Here is a 21,994-nt window from a genome sequence, read left to right as displayed (position 1 = left end):
GGAAGAGATTAGCAGCCCTCCAGGAAGCGGGGAAAACCCATTGATTCACTGAGTGCTGGAGGCTGAACACTGTTCGACTTGGTCTGACTTTGCTTGGAGTGTTTCGCTTATCATCATCCTGCTTGATAAAATCAGCTCTGGCATAGAATGAGGGGTAGCAAAAAGACCAAAAGCTGCAACACACAAAGAGATATTGGTTCTTTTTTAAAAAATTGCACCAAAAAGGGAGTTTATTTTTCTGCCAGTGAAATATACAAAGCTATATCACTGTGAATAGCTTCTACTCTACACAATATATATTGATTGAGGATCGCAAATTGCACACAAATAACTTGTCGGAATATTTGTTTTTGTTGATGCACCTATGGAAACTGTTTCCCATGCAGTTGCCGGAACTATTTATCTGCAACCTGAGGCCCTTCTGTGCAAATGAGAGCTGATCTCCTGCCTCAGTACAGCCTTTGTCAGCCGTAGTGTGGGGTTTGGGGCATAGCTGGTCCATTCCTCTGTGTTTCCATGGTTCTGTATGGAGTCTTTCTGCGGCAGCTGAAAGGAGCCTGTTGACTGGGGTCTGAGCCGACAGGGTTAATGTGGAGTTCACACGCCTCTCTCCCTGCCTTGCTATCCCCCGCGCTCGCTCTCTTCTCTGTCTCCTCTCTGTGTCCTTTTTAGCTAATCCCTCCTCCTCACCACCCTGTCTCCCCACCCTTCCTTTTGTCTCCCCTCAGCGCTGGCATTGCCGTCGGTTTCTATGGGAACGGCGAGACTTGTGATGGAGTGAATCGGCTGACGTATTCCCTTCGCCATGCTAACCGTACAATCACTGGGGTGGAGAAGCTGGTAAGGCTGAGGGCACAAATTATGCCAGCGTATTTAATAATTCATCACCCTTCTGCTATGAGAATCTCTTGTTTCCCCGCTACCACTAGAGCTGTGTAGTGAATCTCCTTTTACTCCAACATGACCTTCTTTGTCCCCGCACTGGCTCTAGGTATATGACAGTACATCCTCACTGAACCAGACGGTAGAGAACAATCTGCAACAGCTTGAGGCCCAGTATGCACAGCACGCGGACTACCTGTCCATCATCCAAAAGCTGCAGGGCCAGCTGGACGAGCTGGTCAGGCAGATGGTGGAGATCCCCTTCTGGGACAACACCAACATCTCCCTAGAGGAGCTGGCCATCAAGATTGAGCTGTATGACTGGTACAGGTAAGACAGTAATAGTGCCATCCAAGGAATCATTCAGACAAAGAGTGCTGTATAGAATAATTCAACACATTATATATTCAGCTCCTGTCTGAGGCTGGAGAGTAGGGTGTGGCAGCAGCAGCAGCAGCAACACAGACAACACTTGACAGTGATTTATGTACCACATCTCTTTTATTAAACCTTCAGTGCAGACACACTCCTTCACTAATTCACAGGCTTGTGATGACTTTGCTGTCACTCATCTCTGAGTTCATTCATTGTTGAAAAGTTACTTGGTCTCTTCCCTGGTGGCGAGTGCTGGCTGAGGCAGCGCTGTTGGATATGTTTCTGAATGAAAATCTCTGAGTGAAACTGATGTAGGAAGCAGATGCGAGTACAGACAACAAGGAATGTGGCGTACTTATTCAGCATGTCATTAAGCAGCTGACTTACCAAGAGTCTCCAGCCTCCACTGAGTTTGGTTTGTGGTAATCCCTCTGGGCTGTATTGAGTTTGCTTACAGTATGTCCAAAATTATAAATATGCAAGTGGTTCACCAGTTGGTAAGGCATCCACATATTTATAATTGTGTGCTATGTTTTTCATGCAGTGTCACAACATGAATTCAAAGCAGATATTATATGAGATACACAGTGTAAGTTATTATCGAGGGCTTGCAAGGTCACTTAAGTTCATCTCACTTACTTTAAAGTGGCTATAATTGATGTTTTTATAATAATATCAAATGACAGTGTGAACACAATGTGGCACTGCAAAAAGGTCTCTTGTAATCCTTTTGGCATTTGTTTTGAATGATCTTAAAAGGATAGTTCACCTCAAAAAATGTACATTTTTCTTCTAGTTCCTGCTTAAAACTGCTCACAACAAGGTGGAATTATCTTCAGTAACCAGATCATGATTTCTGGAAAGAAACGTTGCTGCTGAGTCATTCAGCTCTGAGCTCCGCTAGCAAGTGCCATCTTGTTCCAGTATTTTTTAAGAGAAGGCAGATCTCTCTACGGCCGATATCGCCAACACTCGAAAACTCACACAAATCCGTATATATTGCTAAATAGCGCTACTGATAAGAGGAAAAGTATATATTTTTAATTTGGGGATGAACTCTTCCTTTAAAAAATGCTTCCTTTTTTCAACATATGTGTCTGTTTAATTGTTTATAGAATGAGATTTTTTGTTTTTATGAGACACATGTTTCAATTACTGCAGATGGAGCCCTTTTTTAGGAGATGGTATGCTCTGCAGCACTTGGCTTTTTTTTGTTAATGACATTTGTCCTCACAGGTGGCTGGGCTACATAGGCCTGCTACTGTTCGATGTCCTCATCTGCCTTCTGGTGCTGTTTGGCCTCATTCGCAACTCCAAGGGAACGCTTATAGGGTGAGTCTCATCACAAAATCATGGCCACAGGAGCACTTAAGGGAAAACGATTCTGCCCTGGGAAATTATTTTAGCTGTTGTCACAGAATGAGTAGCAATTATTGTACATGAAGCCTTCAACTGATCAAGGCCATCTTGTCATTACAGTTAAGTCTGGATGCATTTATGCCTTATAAAATATCTGTCCTGTCACAATTCATTTAGCAAGATGACCCTGATATCCTAAATATTGAAGATATTACTAACGGCAACTATGGCACACTTTGATGGTTTGCCCTTATATTTTGGCTACTGTTAAATATTCAACAGAGCAGCTACAAAGGCTATTGCGTTTTATAGCCACTAAAATAATTCAGTAAATGCAATATAGTGTGCCAAAGAACACTTAGTGTTTGCACATTTTTCCTTTATTAGCAGATAAGGGCAAACGAAGCAAATGCATAATTATTGTTTGTAAATTACATACACAGTGATTACAGTGCTTGTAGTTCATTGCCCTGTGTTTTTATTTTCAACAGTGTTTAATTTAAAATCTCACAGTCTTCTGTGTTGAATTAGCAAGTAGTTTGCTGAGCTTGTTTTTCCCAATTCCACACTTTTCAGCACACTGTTATTCAGCTGCATATAACTTTAAAAAAAGTAATGCAGTCTGTTTCGTTAATCTGTTCATGGATCTATCAAGCTTTTTCTCCTTTTGTTTTTTCCAAAGTTTAACCTTAACTTGCACAATTTCACCTCAGTATTTTGAGATAAAATTGGTTTACTTTTTAAGTGTTGGATGTGATGCAGGAAAGGGCTTGATACATCCTGATGGAGCAGTTTAATTAGTTTAAATGCATCTCTCCCTGCAGTGTAAGGTTTGTTGTTGTACACATGAAAAGTATTGCTCTGACGCTGCAGGTTAAAGGTACTTAAACTTCTCACCTCCTCTCTTGCTCTCTCCAGGGTGTGCTTGTTTGGTGTAGTGGCTCTGGTAATCAGCTGGGTCTCCCTGGGGCTGGAGTTGGCCGTCTCTGCGGTAAGTGTCTCCACCAGAGCATGATCCTGTTTTCCAGGTAGAGCTGCACAGTTCATTTCGTATAATTGGATAACACGATTTTTGCGCGCTCAGCCAAGGACCCCAGAATCTGGCCTTGGAGGGGCATTTTTTTCTCTAAAACTGCACAGTTGAAGAGTTAAGATGTGAAATGTAACATGGAGTGACAAGAGAAATAGGAACACCTGTATGATGTAATGCAAGGCAATACATAACATTGCAATAAAGACATACTGCCTGAAAGATCTCCTCCAGACTTAAGACTTACAAATACTCATTTTCTTTCTGCAAGAGAAGTTAAATTACCTTGTCAAAATTGCATCTACTCCTCTCTCATTAAAATAACCTAGAGTCTATGAATATGTTTATATTTTTATTTCAAAAATTTGATTGCTAAATGCAAGAAGTCATTTACTTCATTGTAAAGTCCTTTCTTAGGTTATGTGTACAGGAGGTTTAATGTTTCCATCACACTTGTCGAACTTACACATTCTGCATTGTGAAGCTCAAACCTCCAAGTGTAATTCTAATAAGCAAAACACCTTTCTGAGTGCAGGGGAGTTCTCGTTTTTTGTTGAAACTACAATAGTAGTCCTAATAAGAAGGTCCTAATAAGTTTCACAAATGTTGAATTTGAACCAGGTGAGACCTGTGATCACAAGCCAAAATTGTAGCCATATTATTGTAGCCATTATTCACAGAAGACTGAAGCAGTTAATCTTGCTGCCCTATGGCGGACAAAAATGACTTCATTGATACTAAGACTTCAGCCGGGACGGAGTCAGCCTGTCACTTTGTAAACATGTCTTCGAAACTGCAATCAATCATTCCAGTCGACCATCAAACAATAATGTGTCTAGATCATTTGTAAATCTTTATTATTTTTTTTTTTTAGACTTCCAGTGACTTCTGTGTTGCTCCTGACACGTATGTCACCAAAGTGGCAGACCAGTATGGAGTCATCAGCCAAGGTAAGAATTGTAAACAAGTTTCGCTCACATGGTACTGAGATTGCCATGAGCTGGCTCTGTGTTCGCTCTGAGAACTCTCTGAAATGGTGAATATTAGTCATCTGAAATTGTAGAGGACACATTAGCCTGAATTGTTTAATCCCCTCCCCCTTCCTGGTCTCAATGCTCTGATTATTGTGCAGCAGTGAGGCGGCATTGTTCTAAAGAGCGGGGCTTGATCTCGTCCATGCATGGCCTATAAAAAGCCTCTAAAAATTACTGCCACATCTGTGGCAGGGTCAAGAGGGCAATGAGCTTCCTTTTTAGTCAATACAGAAGCCTCTCTAACACTTCTCGTTTTAGTAATTGCCCAATCTGTCCCATGATGGGCTGCGTGTTAGGGGAAAGAATGATAGTGCCTCGGGTGTGTGTGTGTGTGAGAGAGAGAGAGAAGCAGAGTGTAAGAGGGAGATAAGAGCAGTGGAGAAGATGATCAGACACACAATATATTTCCTGCATCCGCCCTCAGTCCTTGGAAATAAAAATGAGAAGATGGTGCTTAGAAATAAAAACACCAAGGACTTCCTGCCAACTTGATATGTTTTTTTTTTCCTCCCATCATCAGCTTCACAATTTCTCTTTTTCAGCTCTCTTCTCCAAAGTATGATGGTTGCTAAATACACAAACCAAGCTTTTGGTCAGTCGAGGCAGAAATTCAGAGCGTCAGCTGTGAATGGTGTGATTTCAACTGAACCATGAGGAGAACTATGCACTAAACTGTATTATGCAGCAGCTATGAAGCTGCATTTTTGCCCCGGGGCTGATTCGTGCAGGATGGGGGTTTTCTGGTCTATTTTCTCCTCCTGTAACACATGTTAACTGTTCAGCTGTTGGGAAAAAAATATTTTTGAACTAAGTTTTAAAGGGCCAGTGTATAGGATTTAGTGGCAGCTTATGGTGAGGATTGCAGATTGCATTCCCAAGTGGCTAACACAGTTAGAATTCCTTCAGTATTCATTGTTCAGAAGTTTTTAGCGAGAGCGGAGTTATCCGCAGGAGTTTCTTCCCCTACAAAACAAACAGACCTGGTGATTTAAACAGGTAAAAACACTTAATAAAGCTGTTTCAGGTTACAAGTCAGAGTTTCTCCGATGCCTAGTGGTTCGTTGCACACAGGCTGCTAGCCCAGCATCTGATAATGTGTGCTCACCTTTTTTTCCTATAACTTAAGACATTTAGGAGATTTAACAAGAGCCAAATTATCCATAGATGAACCGGTAAAAACATTTAATAATGTAGTTTCTCATTTAAATCAGTATTTTACAGATGCTGTTCAGCGCGGAGGGCCTGCTAACTATGGTGGCCAACACAAAAACACAAAAAGCCCTATCTAAAGCAAAATTTGGTTTTGCCGTCCTGGGCTACATTAGAAACACGGCAGACTCTGTGTACGAGGATCCACTCCCATATAAACCGCTCACAATAATACGATTCTTGTTTTCAGGTGATTATACACTGAATAAAAGATACTTATTATATTACATTGTATTTCTGATTTCCCTAAATCCCTACACAGTGAACATTTGAGTAACGCCTTTACATATACTCTAGGCTACTCTTACCTACAAATGTCCACCTTGGAAAGGGAACAGCTTATTCAGAGTAGTTGTATATTTTCTTTTTGCAGCACATGCCTTCCCAAATACTCTATCCAGACAAATCCCTGGATAGAATAAAGAGTGTTATTATTACAGTGGATTTATTGCTTTCCTCCCCTGGATCACTGTTATATTTTCTTCAGTATGCATCATTTCAACAACCCTCAATGTTATTTTTCATTCCTCCGCTTTCTCCTCACAGCACAGATATTCAGACATGGTTTCAATCCAAACAGAGAGTAAGATTAAATCTGTGTGATTTGTCATGTTGCAGCCAGTGTATTTCTCTGGTCTTTTCAGGGTTTTGTTTGTTAAATACTTATGAAATGGTAGCAGCAGGAAGAAAGATGAGCTGCATCTGCATTTTTCTAAGATAAGAAGTTTAAATCAAACTTAGTAAACCTGGATAACTGTCAATAGCTGGAACAACTATTTATAAGGGCTTTATTCTAAATTCAGAGCATATGAGTTTTCTGGACACAGTTCTCGACATGAGCTCTTTTTACAAAGAGATTGTGCTATAGGGATGCTACAAACTCCCTTCTTTATGCCACCATTGCACTTTTACACAATACTTTCTAAAGAATAAAAATGGCATTGACACAGCAATAACAATCACTGACTGTCCCTGTTATATGGCGGTTGATCTCGTCCTCTGCTCGGAGGGTAAGGAGCCCCTGAACCTCACTGTTTTCCCAGTTTGCGGACATTTTTGGCTGCTTTTCTTCCTCTTTGACTTACCTGAGAAGTTACTGTTCACTGTTTATATAGACCTCCTTTTGAGGCTATTACTACCTCTGTTGCTGGCTTTCCATGATTGTATCTTCTTATACAGAATGGCGAGGCAGCATAACGGCATGATATTCCCACCATAAACAGGCAGTGTAACAGGGGCTATTGAGGTGGCTAACACAGTGGCTAGCAGCTAACTCCTTAACAGTAATAAACAACACTAACAGTACTGACAGAGCTAATGGTGGTAACCAGGGTGGGAACCGGACGGTGGGCGGGATATCAGCAAGTGGGATACACACACGCACATGTACGAGCAGCTGAAGTGTCTACGTCATCAAACCACAGAGAAACTTGGATTACAGTACAGACAGGAATAGCATTAATGCTTTGAATATCGTATACAGAACCTTTGAGTATTAATTCACTCTAAGCTTGTTTTAAAAAGGTTAGTATCTCTTTAAAACATTTGCTTCATCAGTTTGGAAGATGTGACAGTTTCTCATGCTCGGAAAATCTCAACAGCTGGTTAACAAAATTCTCAGAGAGCAACTTTTCTGAAGCTCCAGAGACTGGAACCAGATTTGTTTTGACTCCCTCACCCTGCCAAAATGTTTAACCTGGTGGGACAAGGTGCTGCCAAATCTCTGTCAAATAAACAGAATATCTTGTGACTGTAGCCCAAAGCCGCAGCTCACTGATAATCTGTCTGATTGTAAAACAGACAAAATCATTGCAACTGAAGGTTTATTTTAAGGTTTCATCATGAATCGTGGGAAGAACAAATTCTTAATTTTATGCTATATGGAACAGTGGCAAAAGTAATAAGAGAATTTCATGAAACTTTTATTTGTTTGATCAGTGTGAGCCATAATTGAGTCTTCCTTCGGCCCACTGTATATTGAAAGATTAAAGAATTTATTCTGTATTTCAGCACACTTGACACTAAATGATACAAAAAATTCACTAGTTCCACCCATTACCAAAAGTCAGACTCTAGGAAATGTGCTCCTCCGTGATATCTGTGTGCGTGGGTGAATGTGAGACAGAAGCATGCTTAATATGTGCTTCTCTAAACCGGAAATCCTCCTCCTGAGTTTGCTCAACTGTGTGGGAAAGAAGCTCCTGACACAGCAGTGAGAGCAGACGTCACTCGCACCGTGTGCTCGGTTGGCGGTGGTGTTCTCACAGCTTGTATTAGTGGATGTTGATGCAGCTTTTGAGTCACTCAGAAAATCAAGACTCCTACTCACTGCTGTGAGTTAGTAGCTGGAGTGCGTTGTAATAGCATGTGAACGTTGAAAACCTTAATTAGAGTCCTTCCTGGTGTGCTGTGAAGAGAAGACAAGTTTGGTCATGTTGTAATTTTGACAATAACTCCAGAGATGATTAATACATAGTTAGGGCTGTTTTGCAGGAGACTTTGAACATTAACAAGGTTTATACCTAAGCCTCTCACTGGCTCTGTGTTCTGTTGTTGAAGAAGTGTTGCTGCATCATGGGAAAAACACATTCATTCATACTATAACAGCACGTGTAAACTTTATTCTTTTTGGAACATTTCACTGCAGAGCTCAGGATTAGCTCAGCAGGAGCACAGTTACCGTAACAGTCGAGCTCTAACGAGGCAAGCAGGGAACGCAGTGAGACAGAGCTGGAAAACAAAATAAAATGTGCCTGCATCCATCTGTTAACTGACTATTGGCCTCGAGTAGTGCCTAAAGCAGTGACTTTGGGGAAAGATAACAACGTGAAATGAGAGATACTAAAATTAAGAGTCAAAACTATGTTTTCATTTTTGATGTAGGAATGCGTAGATATGATTAAATATAACAGAATGGACTGTGAACTGTTCATAATAGACTTTGCATTGGCCAGCAGTTACTTTTAATACATTTTATGCCCACCACAATGTAATGTATTAGGAGGTCTGTTTCACATATTTCTGAGATTTTGTTGAAAGAAGTGCAACACCATTAATGTCTTAGAAGGAGAGGTTGACCCAAAGTTTGTGCTGTTCAGCGGTTCTCAGGTCAAGCCCCTATTTGTGACAGCAAGCTTTTGATCCGGCCTTTGCTTGTTGCTTTTGGGACCACGCTTTGAACACCTCTCCTTTTAAACGTGTTCGGACAAAATGCACAAACGAGCCTCAAGTAGAGGTCAACCTTTGATGTCATGCTGTCACTCACCTTTACATGCCTCAGAAAATGCAGCTTTTGAATGCAGTATTAAAGTAATGCACTGTGCTTATTCTAGTGCTAAAAGTGTTGTATGAAGCTCTGTCGAACTCCCATACCAGATCATGTAAATTGTCAAATAATGTAGGGCTGCAACTCGCAAATACTTCATCATTAATTAAACTGCCAACTATTTTCTCCATTATAAGATTATTTGTTTAGTCAATAAAAATCCTCGATATCTGCCCAACATGAGGTCTTCAAATGTTGTCTTTCACCCAACTAACCAACACCCCAAAACCCAAACATTATATCTCGACTGGTACTGGAGTTTTAGGCCAATATCAATATTTAGAAAACCGATAAAGATAATGTGATCAGGTTTCTAAATTCGCTCAACCATAGTTTGGCATTTTTATACTGCAACTTCTTGATACTTATCAGCCAAAACAAATAACAAGACTGAAATATAGAGCTGAAGGATTTCGAGAAAATAATCTAATTGCTATTATTTTCACCGATGTTGATTTGGGATATGATTTGCTTTATTAGAGGAAATCATATTTTTAACTTCATTATTAATTATTATTGAAAAACATATTTAAATGATTACGGTGTGATTTTTGAGGGGACCTAAACCAGACAAAGATATTTTCTGAAATCTACAGAAGATGATGTGTAGACAAGGACATCTGTGCAATGAGATAATATTTAATTTAAATGTTTCTGGACACACTTTGTCCTTTTATAAATATTTTACAATTTGAAAATGGCAGAAGGCCATATTCAAGATTCAAGAACCTAATTGTCAATATGCAGTCGTAACGAAATTGCAACTGTGCCATCAACTTAGATTCAATTTTGATATCTGTAATGAGCAAATAAGCAGGAAATCAATCAGTAACTGTTGTATGTAAAGTAGTGAAAATGCCAAATATTCACTTATTCCCCCTCTCAAATGTAAGGTTTTACTGTTTCACTTTGTCATATAGGATATTAAGTTGAATTTCTTTGGAGTATGGACTATTTTGTAATGTAAATAACTGTTTTAGTTGGAGCACTACTTGAATTTATGTGGCTCTCTCAACATATTTTTAATCCACAGATATCTTGCAGCACTACCTTAGTTGCAGTTTGGAACAAACGAACCCCTTCCAGCAGGTTTGTTGCATACATCACTACACGTGTTTCTGCATGTTTGAGTTTTTAACAGGTTAAATTAAAGCCTTTCAGATGAATATCCACATACTGTCTGACTAGTAGCTCACCAGCTTAACATTAATCTGATGTTGATAAAATTGTATTCTCAGCAGTCACAACATTTTAGACATACTCTCTGCATGATGTATGACCTTGTCATTGGTGAGAATTCAAGTTGGCACAATGAGTCACTCCAGCTGCCTTAAAAGGGACTTCTTTTTTTCCATGCAGTGGTACAATACTTCTCTTTTTGGAAAACTGATGCTGAGCAGCTCCTTCAGTGTGTCCGTACTGATAACGTGTGCTCACATCAGAGGATGTGTGTTAGAGGCTAGAGAAGACGAATGGCACTTTTACTGTGAATCTATAGTTTGCTTTAGTGGACTACCTTCATTTCAGTTTGCACACCACATGAATAAATCAAAACTTCTGAGTGCTGCTGAAGTCCAGGCATCTATTGTTAGAGCGACTGTAAAGAAAAGAAAGCTATATATACAGTATGTAAGCCTTTCAGCTCTTCCACTAGACGTCCACATGATCACAAAAAGAGTCAGCTTGGTAATGATTAAAATAATGGAAAGACTGAGATGGGCGGACTGCTACAGTGTTCATTCTTCATTTTCAGAAGCTCTCCGGGAGCCACAAAGCGTTAGTGGAGATGCAGGATGACGTGTCTGAACTGCTGCGCTCTGCCACCAGAGAGTACAAACAAACTCAGGTATGTTTGCAGGCACGACACTCTTTACTAGAAATGCCGCATGACAGGGCAGCTGGTACCATAAACATTGCCCCCCCGCCCCCTCCCCCAAACACCCACCCACCCACCAGGCCACAACCTGTCCTATACTATTGTGCTGTTTGTGATGACAGAATATCCCAGTGAATGGGACCAAACGAGCAACCTGCAGAGAAGTGAAGTGCACCTGTCCACATAAAGATCTGCTGACGGCCCACCTGGGACCTGCATTATGTCCATTTAGCTGCATTAGGCTTTCACTGGCCCTTGTCAATACAACAGTGTGGTATTGTCCGGCGCTGGTCCTTGCACTGTGTTGACAGAGGCACAAATGAGAGCTGACATTGGGAATAGAGAGAGGCATATTTCACTTCACATACCCACACAGAGAAATGTGCTGAGGTTGTGGAAATGTTTATATCGGGCTATCAGACGTATTTTCCGCTGGAGCTGCGATGAGAACTGGAGGAAGAAGGGAAACAGTCCATTAAAATGTATCATACATTAAAATCTGCTTTTTCAGCTGGAGCTCCTGCGTTCTGTTGCATATTGATGTAAGACAATGATAAATGTGTGCAGAATGGATAATCAGTGAATTAATCAACGTTTAAAAGATTTCAGTTTCCTTTTCACCTGCTGACCTCTTTTTGGACGTTTGCATTTTCTTATTCTTGACCGTTTACACCACGATGAGAACTATACTAATTCTAAAGTATTATATCGGTTTGTTTCCAATGTCTGCCTTTTTTTAATGTTTGTGGCGCGCAAACACACTCAACTGCCAAAGTTGGATTTCATCTTTAGCTTGTTTCAGCATTGCTTATTTTGTTTTTTTTCTCATTTATTCTCAGGGAAGTTTAGAGGAGATCCAGGGGATACTGAACACCACAGAGATCAGTCTACATCAGCTCACTGCCCTGGTGGACTGTCGCAGCCTGCACATGGTGAGCAGCGAGGAGAAGACTTACAAACTGAGACATTCTTACTGTAGCGTTGCTCCATGTCTGATGAAAAAGCGCCCGGCAATTGATTTGTTTTGACATCTTCGTAGTGCAGCTTAGCTGCATAAAGCAACCCCTCTTTTTATGCTTGTGCAGCTGAGTACACCTGTCACCATAAATAACATTTGCCTTCCTGTATGCGAGTTCTTGTCCAGTTGATGCTGGCTTTGTACCATTTCTGAAGCTGGCTGGATGACAAGCACTTGGCTATCGAAATGCTTGGGAGGATTGTCCCTCAGTAGCTTCCAAATTCCAAGGGTGCACGTGCAGCTGTAGCACTTTTCTTTTTGCTTTCTGTTCAGTCTTCTCTCTGACACATCTACTCACCAAAGCTTATTATTTCATAAAAATTTGATTATCTCCCATAGAATACAAAATGTGTTTCTGCTGCGCAGCGCATACTGAATGGAGATTCTCAATCATGATATTGTTGGCTTTAGTGCTTCTTTTCAAACCCAGATGAAAAAGCACTGCCTTCCTTCTAGTTTACCAACCATAAGCTCATTTGTTTGACCTAATTTAAATGAGGAAATACAGCAGATGCATTTTAAAGACTTGGAATCTACAGGCTGAAATTTAAACAACAATTTAGCCTTTTTACTACCTTTTTGTTATTCTTTCACTCTCTCTTTTGTAGGTTTCTCAGATTGTTTTAGATGCTTGAAAGCTGACTCTTTGGTCTTACCTTCCATAATTAAACTGGTGTCTCCCCCTTTTTGCAGGACTTTGTTCAGGCCATGACGGGACTGTGCTATGACGGACTGGAAGGCCTCATCTACCTCGTGCTCTTCTCCTTCATCACTGCTCTCATGTTCAGCTCCATTGTTTGCAGCGTGCCTCACACCTGGCAGAACAAGAGGTTAGACATCCACTGACCACATATACACTCTTCAACTCACGTCCACATAGGAACCAGTGCAAAAGCTTTTAAGCTGAGTTTGTGTGCAGGAGTGTGTATACAGTGAGAAATAATTTAACAGGATAAGCCTATCAATTAATTATGGCTTTATAGCATTTCTTTTAACCCTCCACAGCACTTGTTTATACGCAGCGCAGGAATGAAGCAGACAAAGTAATTCAGGATAAATCTACACAGATAGAGAAACACGATTATTTTTGTGTACGGTTGTGTTTACCACTGGGACGTGTCCAGAAGGCTCCAGCTGCTTCCTCAAATAGATTGCTTCCTGTTATCCCCCCTAATTGTGCCGAGTTGGCCTAAATCTATCATAAACCAGCGCCTGAGCTGGTGTCGTCTTCTGCAGCTGAGGGGTGAAATCATTCTGATGTCTTTGTCCTATCAGCAGCAGATAAGGTTTGCAGGATGGCTGCGAGGAAAGTGGTTTCCCAGGCACAGCCGTCAGTCAGCTCAGCTGCACCACATAATTAACTGATCCCTCCTAACAATTGGGGGGCATGTTCATCAGTTTGATCTCAGCTGGTGCTTCCTGTTATAAAGCAAAGGCTTACACGCTACCAGTCTGTTTTTCTCAGCGGTCCCTGCTAAGCTTGTTCTGTTTTGTTTCAGTTTTTGCATAATTTCTTCTGCCTCCTTTAGATATTATATGAAGGTTTATAGATATTGTTATAGTTAGCATTTCTAGGGTAGGATTATTATTATTATTTATTAATGGATGAATGAATTTATATACTTAAGTACATAAATGTATTGTAAGATGCTGTGATTAAAACTATAATCTCATGGATTAGAAATGCGAAAAAAAGCCTGTGCACTGAAAAAAAAAAAAAAAAAAAAAGTTAATAGAAATTAGAGTGAAAAACTGTCAATAGTAACAACGTTGGACCATAAAATCCATCACAGTGTATATCAGCGTATCACAACAAAGATGCTTAAAAAAGACTTTAAAAAGTACTATAACATAACATATGTACACGTTAGCTGCTTCAGAATAAGAAAGCTCTACAGTTTAGTGCAGAATGTGCAAACATTTAGTTTTCACTGTAAAAAAGTATTGAAAGAAACATTTTTGTTACGTTGAAAACAAACACATTTCCTGGGAAAATCAAGCATTTTGGTAACATAAATGGGAAAAAACCATAATGGCACATGGACCGTATTGCCCTAGAATTAGTGGTATTGTTCTGTCAAAATGACAGATTTTGCTGATATTTATATTTAAATTTACAGTATTAAACCATTCATCATTTTGTAAAAACATGCCTTCATCTTTACAGATACCAATTTGAGAACCTCCTCACTTCGTGGATGGAAGTCATATAAACACTAGAGGGAGACAGGCTCCATGATGTCATTGTTGCTCTGTTTTGACAGACCATGTTCAGTGTATTGTTGTAATCTCACACACTGTTGAGCTTCATTGTTTGAACAGAATCAAGTGGAATCATGTTCTCTCTGCAGAAGCAGGCTGCTGCTTTTATATGACAACGTCAACGAATACATTCATTGTCCTGATGCAAAATTAGGCCATAATTTTCCTGCAGAAACTGAACCAATTACATGAGGCTATTTTTACTGGCTTTGTTCAGTCCCATTAAGGTCAGTGGAAAACTGCATCTTCTTCACAGCAGAGAATTCGTCTTATTTTTTTCTCTTTTAAGCAGAGATGAAAGTGAATCGAAATGTGCCTGAGAAAAAACACAAAACGTGACCATGTGGCACTTTCATGCTCCTTTGTTGTGAGTCAGATAGGACAGGGGTTCCCTCTGGTGGTGATGGTTTCAATTTGCTCTGGGATGTTTGCAGTAACGACGACGACAGTGAGGATGAATCTCTGAGCCACGGGGGAAGGCAAAACCATGATAATCTGTACCGAGTCCACATGCCCAGCCTGTACAGCTGTGGCAGCAGCTACGGCAGCGAGACCTCCATCCCTGCAGCAGCCCACACCGTCAGCAACGCACCTGTCACAGAGTACATGTAAGTCGCCACTGCTTCAAACTGCTGTGAACTTGAACAGAAAGCTACTAAGTGAAAGGCAAAAGTGGTAGATGATTTATTTTCACAACCCAGCCTGAAGTAGTGGCTGATATTAGATACGTCATGTTCTCAGGAGCTAGTTTTTACGTCCCCCGAGAGGAGCTAAGCTCTCCTATAGAAAGTCATGCAGTGGACAGCAGATGCAGCTGTTGCTCTCCAGCTGTGAAGTCTGTGAAACTCAAAGCTCTCAGCCTCATGAGTGAAGCTCAGTGTTGGGGAAACTGCCCCCCCCGTATTCTGGCTCTCTGTTTTAATGCCTCGGTATGCTGAAAAGTGATGTGGAGAGTTTCACGTATACAGTATATTGTTTCACGTCTGCAAAGCTGTGTGTAGAGGTTTATGCACTTCTCAGCTTGTTGTGTGTGATCTCACTGTGTGTTTAATTCAACAGGGCTCAGAACGCCAACTTCCCAAACTCTCGCTGCGAAAACACGCCTCTGATAGGACGAGAGTCTCCTCCGCCCTCGGTAAGTGTCACATTTCCTGTAAAAAAAAAAACAAAAAAAAAAACATGAGAACTATAGAAACACCTTTGAGTCATTTTGCAGCCTTTTGTGAGGGACTGACCATCAGACTTTTTCGACCAAAATTATCCAGGAACATTGGAATAAGAGGAACTAAAATCAGGAACTAAACTAAGAACGTAACACCTTCTATATCTTCATCTTTTGCATTTCCACCACATCTGGAAAACCTTAAATATAAGGCTGATTAGATTAAAAAATGCTGACAGTCTGTGTGTTTGATGGCCATTTTTTTCTGCTTTAGAAAAAACCCACCATTAAACCATCACGTTATTTCCCCTATTGCTACTCTGGCTTGCTCGACTCTAACTTCCTCTGTCTCGATCACACACATACTTTCTCTCTCTCTCTTTCTCGACAACAAAGCCTGACTTTGATTGTAATATCAATAGATATAAAGAAAAAATTAGAGCCTGAAGCAGCCACAGTGTTTCATTGCTTGTCTAATTAGTGACACTCAGCCCTAATATTTCCCGAAAGAATTCCCTCTAGAGCAGGAACTTCTTTCACATATGTTACTGTCCCACAGGAAGTACATCTCTGGTCAAAACGCAGGTTAAGTTCTTGAGTTCCTCAAAAGATTTTTGGCTCCCAGTTTCAGTTAAGTGTCAAATTGTCTCCTGACAACATATATAAATTTTTGTAGTAGAAGGTTCTTCTGTCTTTTATACAATAGAAGGTTGGATGGAAAATCAAGAATCCGGCACACTCTCCATCACTTGTACCTATGTTTTCGACATTTTTGTCCTCAGATCTTCACCAGGTAAAGTTCTTAAAGATAAAAAAGCTCCATACATACTGTATATAGACAACAGGGTCTTACCCAGGGTTCCCATGGGTAAGAGCCTTATAAGTCTGCAGGACACCATGGCCCAATGCAGAGCCTGCATCAGATCAATAAAACGCTATGGGTGAAGCCACGCCGCTGGAGCATCAGACAGGACGGCACTTCACAAGTTTGCAGTAATCAACCTCGATCCACTTCTCAAACCACACAGTGTTAGGACCTTGAATGAGGGAATTAAGCCAGGAAAGTCCTTGACGTTGGTGTTTAAAAGGTGTGGGAACCCTGATTTTTATATTTTAAGAGCTTTGATAGAACTTGATAAAGATCTGAGGTTCGAGACATTGTCAATAAAATGAGCACACGTGATGGACAGCACGCAGGATTCTTTGTCTCCTTTCCAATTGATGAGTTTTCAACCCTGCACTTTATGACCCGAAGACTCTATGGTATGCACGAACTTTTTTAAAGTTGCAACTTGATACAAACTTTGACCATGTATTAGGAACAAACCTCAATCATTCCCACCTGCCCCCCCTCCGCCTTGAACCTCCAGAGCTCCTCCCCTCCCTGGTGTCCATGTGTCTGCCTGGACCTAGACGCTGCTTTGTATATCTTCTCTATACTCTCTTCTTGTCGTTTTTTTGTTGTTTTCTGCGAATCCATACAGTTGTATTTGACTGCCGCGGACAGTAACAGCGGTCACAGCTGGCAGTTAAAGCCTTCGGAGAGTTCAAGATCGTTTTGGTAACCTCATCTGCTATGCTAACAGGTACAAAACATGCCTGCCTACTCCACCTGCTGGCCTGTTCCTCCTCTGTAGCACCTCCCAAACTCCCAGCTCTACTTACCCTCTATTCAAGTCCCAGCAGGACTGCTGGACCCCTCCTCCCCACTCCCCTCTCTGTCCTGATTCTTGCTAAGTGTCCCACCTGGTGTCTCACCTGATTTTTGTTTCCTGTGGCCCTGGGCTGCATGTTCCCCGACCCCCTGCACCACAGATGTATTGGGAGGAACATGTGAAGCTGTAACTCTGCCCCGGAGCTCACTGTGACCTAATGACAACATCAAATTAAGAAGCCGTTAAATTGTTTCAGTGATAATGTGGATCTGCTTTGTCTCGATTCTTGGGTTAGAGGGTGAACTCATGGAGGAGGAGTAAAATATGTCACACCTTCATTTTAGAATTAAGCATTATATTATTGAATGTGTAAAACGGGGGAAATGCAACACTTTCTTTGTATGACCTTGCATATTTTCAGCTGATGTGTCTTTTTAGTTTTGATTTTGTTTCGGACTGACACTGCATTTAGTGATATAGGCGATTCCGCCGGCTGATTTATGTGTTGTACTGTAAAGCACCGCCACCATTATTGTGGTAGCAGAGTGAAGCTGAACCTTTACAGTGAGAAGGGATACATGGGTAAATACTACCTTACTTAAGGTAGTCTGTGTAGAGTGTTCCCCTTGATCCTTAAAAAGTATTAACAGTCATTGAAAAAATAATCTTCAAAAGCCCTTAATTGGTAGCAAAATGTCTTAAATCAATTTTCAGAGGCGCTATCCATCTCATTAAGCCTTATTTAACCAGGTTTGTCTCATTGAGTTCACTTACAGTAGAGTAAAAAATGCTCAGTTAAGGATTTGCAGTGAGATTTTATGAATCATTTTTCTCTTATGTTTCATCGTTAAATCTCAGGTGATTGGTAGCATCAATTATTGAAAATAATTTGCTGTTCTTGTTACTTGGATTTTGGTTATTGTAAAATTGGTCTCAAATGTAAAAAGCCCTAAATTCTTAAACTTCCTTTAAGCTGTAGAAACCCTGTGTGTAAATGTAGAAGTTATTTAGTCTGAAATTGGACAAAATGACATTTTAAGACCACCTTCAGCTGTGGCAAATTACAACAATTTTTTCTTTTACCTTTTTCTGACATTATAGGAAAAACAATCAATAAAGTGATCCGTCATAAATAGTTACAGCATTACAAATAACACATATGTTTTTTTACATCCAAGGTAAGTCATGTTGTATTATGCAGCCTGTATTAGTGCAAATACTTTACATTCTCGACAGGCTGTCCAAACAGCTCTGAACTTATGAAGATATATTACAACTTAAAAGTCAATTTTGCGTTTCCACATGAGTTTGAAATGCAGCCTTTTTGTGCCTGTAAAATGCATGGGTGCATCCTAAATGTATATGAATGTGCACGAAGGTTAAAAGCAAAAAGTGAAATAATGTTGACTTAAATTTTATGTTATGTATTTATGCAGCTCCTTGTACTCTCATGTCCTTGTCGTCTGTAGCTGTTTCTGTGATGTTCTCTCTGTATTTGAATTGTTTGACATCCCTTTAGATTCCAGCGCTCTGGAGTAACTAGTTTGAAGGTAATCTGTGTAGGATTTTCTCTGATCTGTTGAATGTTGTTCAGCTTTGATGTGTCCAGGGTTTATATCTGTATGCTCCTCTACTGCTGCTTGTGATGTTTTATTCACCAGAAAGGTTTTTTCTCACTCAGCAAATAACTGAGCTTTTGAAACCAGTTTTTAAACCCTGAGAAAATCCTACATGGCGTGTTTTAAACAAACAGACATGTGTGATTTGACCCTTTTCGTACTGCTTGTAAGTAAATGTAAAAAGCGAAACCAAGATTCATGTTTTGTTGTGTGTCACTGTCATTATTCGTCCACAGTACACCTCCAGCATGCGGGCAAAGTACCTGGCCAACAGCCGACCAGATCCAAACAACCCTCCTCCAGCACACTAGACAACACTGGACTCGTCGTGTCTGCAGCGCTGACGTCTCTGAAGTCTCATCCAGTCAGTTATTATTTCTCATAACCTGTCAGTCACTCCTCCTTCTGCTTTCCTTCACCATCGCATTTGACTTAAAATGGAAAACCAAATGTGCTTTTTATTAGTTGGTTGAAGCAAAACTTGAGGAATCCTGCAAATCCAAGTGCACATTTTCTCCATTTTCCATAATCCTCTGCCGATGTTTATTATTGCAAGAAGCGTCATCTGTGACGGGAATTCATCTGCAACTGGACTTACTTTTACACTCCGACTTATTATTTCTCTGAATGCACCGCAGCATGTACGGTGTCACATTGAATTGACGTCTAACAAGACATTGCAGTGTTGAGGACTCTGGAAGTGCTCATCGACTAACACTGATTACTACTGGTTGTTGTTTTTGTTTAAAGTACAGCACCGCACTCTCTCAATGGGAGAATTAAGAGAACTGCCTTACACAGAAGTACGGGAGGAACCATCTCTTTTCTTTCTACCTGAAGTGTCGACATTTCGTCTCACATAACGCACGCAGCGTAAATCAAACTGTCGTAGAGTAGATTCATTTCAAAGTGCAACATCCCTTTTTTCTGCTTGTGAAACTAAAAATGCAACAAGACATGCATTATTCTCCAGCTGAGGTCGCCATACTGTATATCACACATGCACATCGGCTTGTTTTTGAACTCTGTGTTGAATCCGATGTCTGGGACCAGTTTTCCTGCAGTATTGCACGTCTTACAGGTCTGATTTTTTGACACTGTTTTTTTCCTGTGGCATTTAAAAAAAAAAAAAAAAAAACATTGACGAGCCACTATTCTACAGCACAGACTGTAAACTTGTGAAGCTGTGAACTTGATGCTCTCAGAGGATTTGATGAGGACAAAGATGGTGATGGAAATACAAGAAGAGTCTCAGCAGGAAAAAAAGAAAAAAAAATGAGTGCAACCGTAACAAGTTTGACAAAGACGAGATGTTTTTATACTACTGGAAACAGAAACTTTTTTTTGTCCTTTGAAAACAAAGACGATAAAGCAAAGGAGGACAGAGTAGTGTGTGATGTCTTTGGCAACACTCCAGACTTTTTTTTTTTTTTTTTTTTTTTTTAGATCATTTGCCTCTTCACCGGACTGCTTGTTATTCCCTCCATGTTCCTGTTGGGTTTTAAAGCCTCATCTCTCTTAACAGAACTGGGGATTGTCCACACACATCCTTCACTCTATCAGGCAGCGGTTCCCAGTCAGAAACTCCTCTCACAAGAATCTCGACGCAAGTTTACGTGACAAAATGGAGTTTCTCAAAAGATTTCCAACAGAAACTTTATGCGTAGGCGATGCTGTGTCTCACAAATGTGTTTTAGCATTTATAACAAAGTAGATCTGAGTGAGTGGATGCTGTGAAGGGATTGTGATAAATCTGCTCTCTGTAATCTGGATATTGTCAAAGAAAACCTGCTGACTTCCTGTTGAAGCGTGACGATCCTTCAAATGCGGAGTGAGATGTTGCTACTCTTAGATGTGCTTTGTGACCAGTACAAGAGGTGATTTTTTTTTTTTTTAACTGTGCCAACATGTGAAGCACGACTCTTTTATTATCCGATTATCTTTTTAAATGTCTTTACTTGAGGCTGCTTTGTAAAGTTGACCTCTCCTGGTTCTTGACTCTGTGCGATCAAATGAGAAAATGAGCCTGACTTTTTTCATTTACCCTCCGTAAAACATTATTACACCGATGCAATCTTTCTGTTTTTGGCTAGTAGTCATATTCTCTTTGTTGTTTGTAATGCAAAGCAGTTGTACAGATTATAAACATTTACAAAATGAAAAAAAAAAGTGGTTGAAATCGACATTTCATTTTTTAATTTCTTTAAAAAAATAGCTTATTCCACATTTTTTTCTATTTGATTTGCTTTTCATTTTTTTAAATTCATTTTAGACTGTAGCAAGCACAATGTGTTGCTTTGTTAATGTGAATACGGTAAATAGATTTTAATTTTTCTTTGAGTTTTTTTCTGGAAAAAAAATCACTGTAGATGTCATCTTTTTTTTCTTTTTTTATACATCATTTTTGCAACGTCTAAAATGTGTACATGTAAAACCTGTGGTTATATTGAGTTTGAATGCTGTGTTTTAAAATTAAACAAACCATAACTGTAATTCACCTGATTGTTTGGATTTCTTGATGTTATTGCACTTAAACATTTCCAGTAGTAAAGCTGATGCGTCCTGACATCCTGACCCGGAACGGACACTAGGTAGCAGCATAACTTCACTGTCAGCTCTGTATTCACACACATTTACTTCACAGAGGCACTAGTTGTTTTTTAAACATTATTTTATTATCAGCTGTGTGTATTTGTATTTCACAGGCAACGAAAAGACTTCCTTAAAGATTACACCTGGAAATTCTCACTCTTGGCTCCTCCAGCAAGCCTCCTCGCTCCTTGAAATGCATTTTAGGAATCGAGACATCCTTCAAGATGGTGCGGCAAGATCGATTTCTGGGTCAAAAACGGGTCAGAGGGGAGAGAGGAGACGGTGAGGCGTAAGACAGAGAAATGACAAAAGCCCCATGAACGAAGAATTTAAAAATGAAATAAGATGAAATGCTAATACCTGTGGGAAAATTTGGTTTCTCGCCACAGCAAAACAGATTTTTTAGGAGGTTAAGTATAAACATAATCACCTACCTAGATTGTGATATAAAAGGCACATCTAAACTTTTCTGCCTAATTGTACTGACGTTGATCCAGCTAACATTGATGAATTCTTATTTCAAGATGATTTGAATGCACTTTTTCTAATTTAGTTCCCTTTAACATTTTAGGATTGATGCTCTCTAACTTTTGTAC

General features: G+C 40.1%; 1 protein-coding gene across 1 annotated transcript in view; it reads left to right on the top strand.

Moving 5' to 3' along the window:
* ttyh3a (tweety family member 3a) overlaps positions 1-21,299 on the top strand; it is a 28,222-nt gene extending 6,923 nt beyond the window's left edge. Inside the window, exons 4-15 of the mRNA XM_042504472.1 lie at positions 729-840; positions 992-1,212; positions 2,494-2,589; positions 3,535-3,607; positions 4,521-4,596; positions 10,248-10,303; positions 10,968-11,060; positions 11,930-12,022; positions 12,802-12,938; positions 14,805-14,978; positions 15,430-15,505; positions 19,043-21,299. Coding sequence (XP_042360406.1) covers positions 729-840; positions 992-1,212; positions 2,494-2,589; positions 3,535-3,607; positions 4,521-4,596; positions 10,248-10,303; positions 10,968-11,060; positions 11,930-12,022; positions 12,802-12,938; positions 14,805-14,978; positions 15,430-15,505; positions 19,043-19,117 — 1,282 coding nt within the window. The 3' untranslated portion in view covers positions 19,118-21,299. The remainder of the gene's footprint in view (positions 1-728; positions 841-991; positions 1,213-2,493; positions 2,590-3,534; positions 3,608-4,520; positions 4,597-10,247; positions 10,304-10,967; positions 11,061-11,929; positions 12,023-12,801; positions 12,939-14,804; positions 14,979-15,429; positions 15,506-19,042) is intronic.
* Positions 21,300-21,994: the final 695 nt, after the last annotated feature.

This window comes from Plectropomus leopardus, chromosome 17 (genome assembly GCF_008729295.1).
Source record: "Plectropomus leopardus isolate mb chromosome 17, YSFRI_Pleo_2.0, whole genome shotgun sequence".
In the NCBI taxonomy this organism is placed as follows: Eukaryota; Metazoa; Chordata; class Actinopteri; order Perciformes; family Serranidae; genus Plectropomus; species Plectropomus leopardus.
Note: the sequence above shows the minus strand (reverse complement) of the source record. Positions and strands in the feature narration are given on the sequence as shown.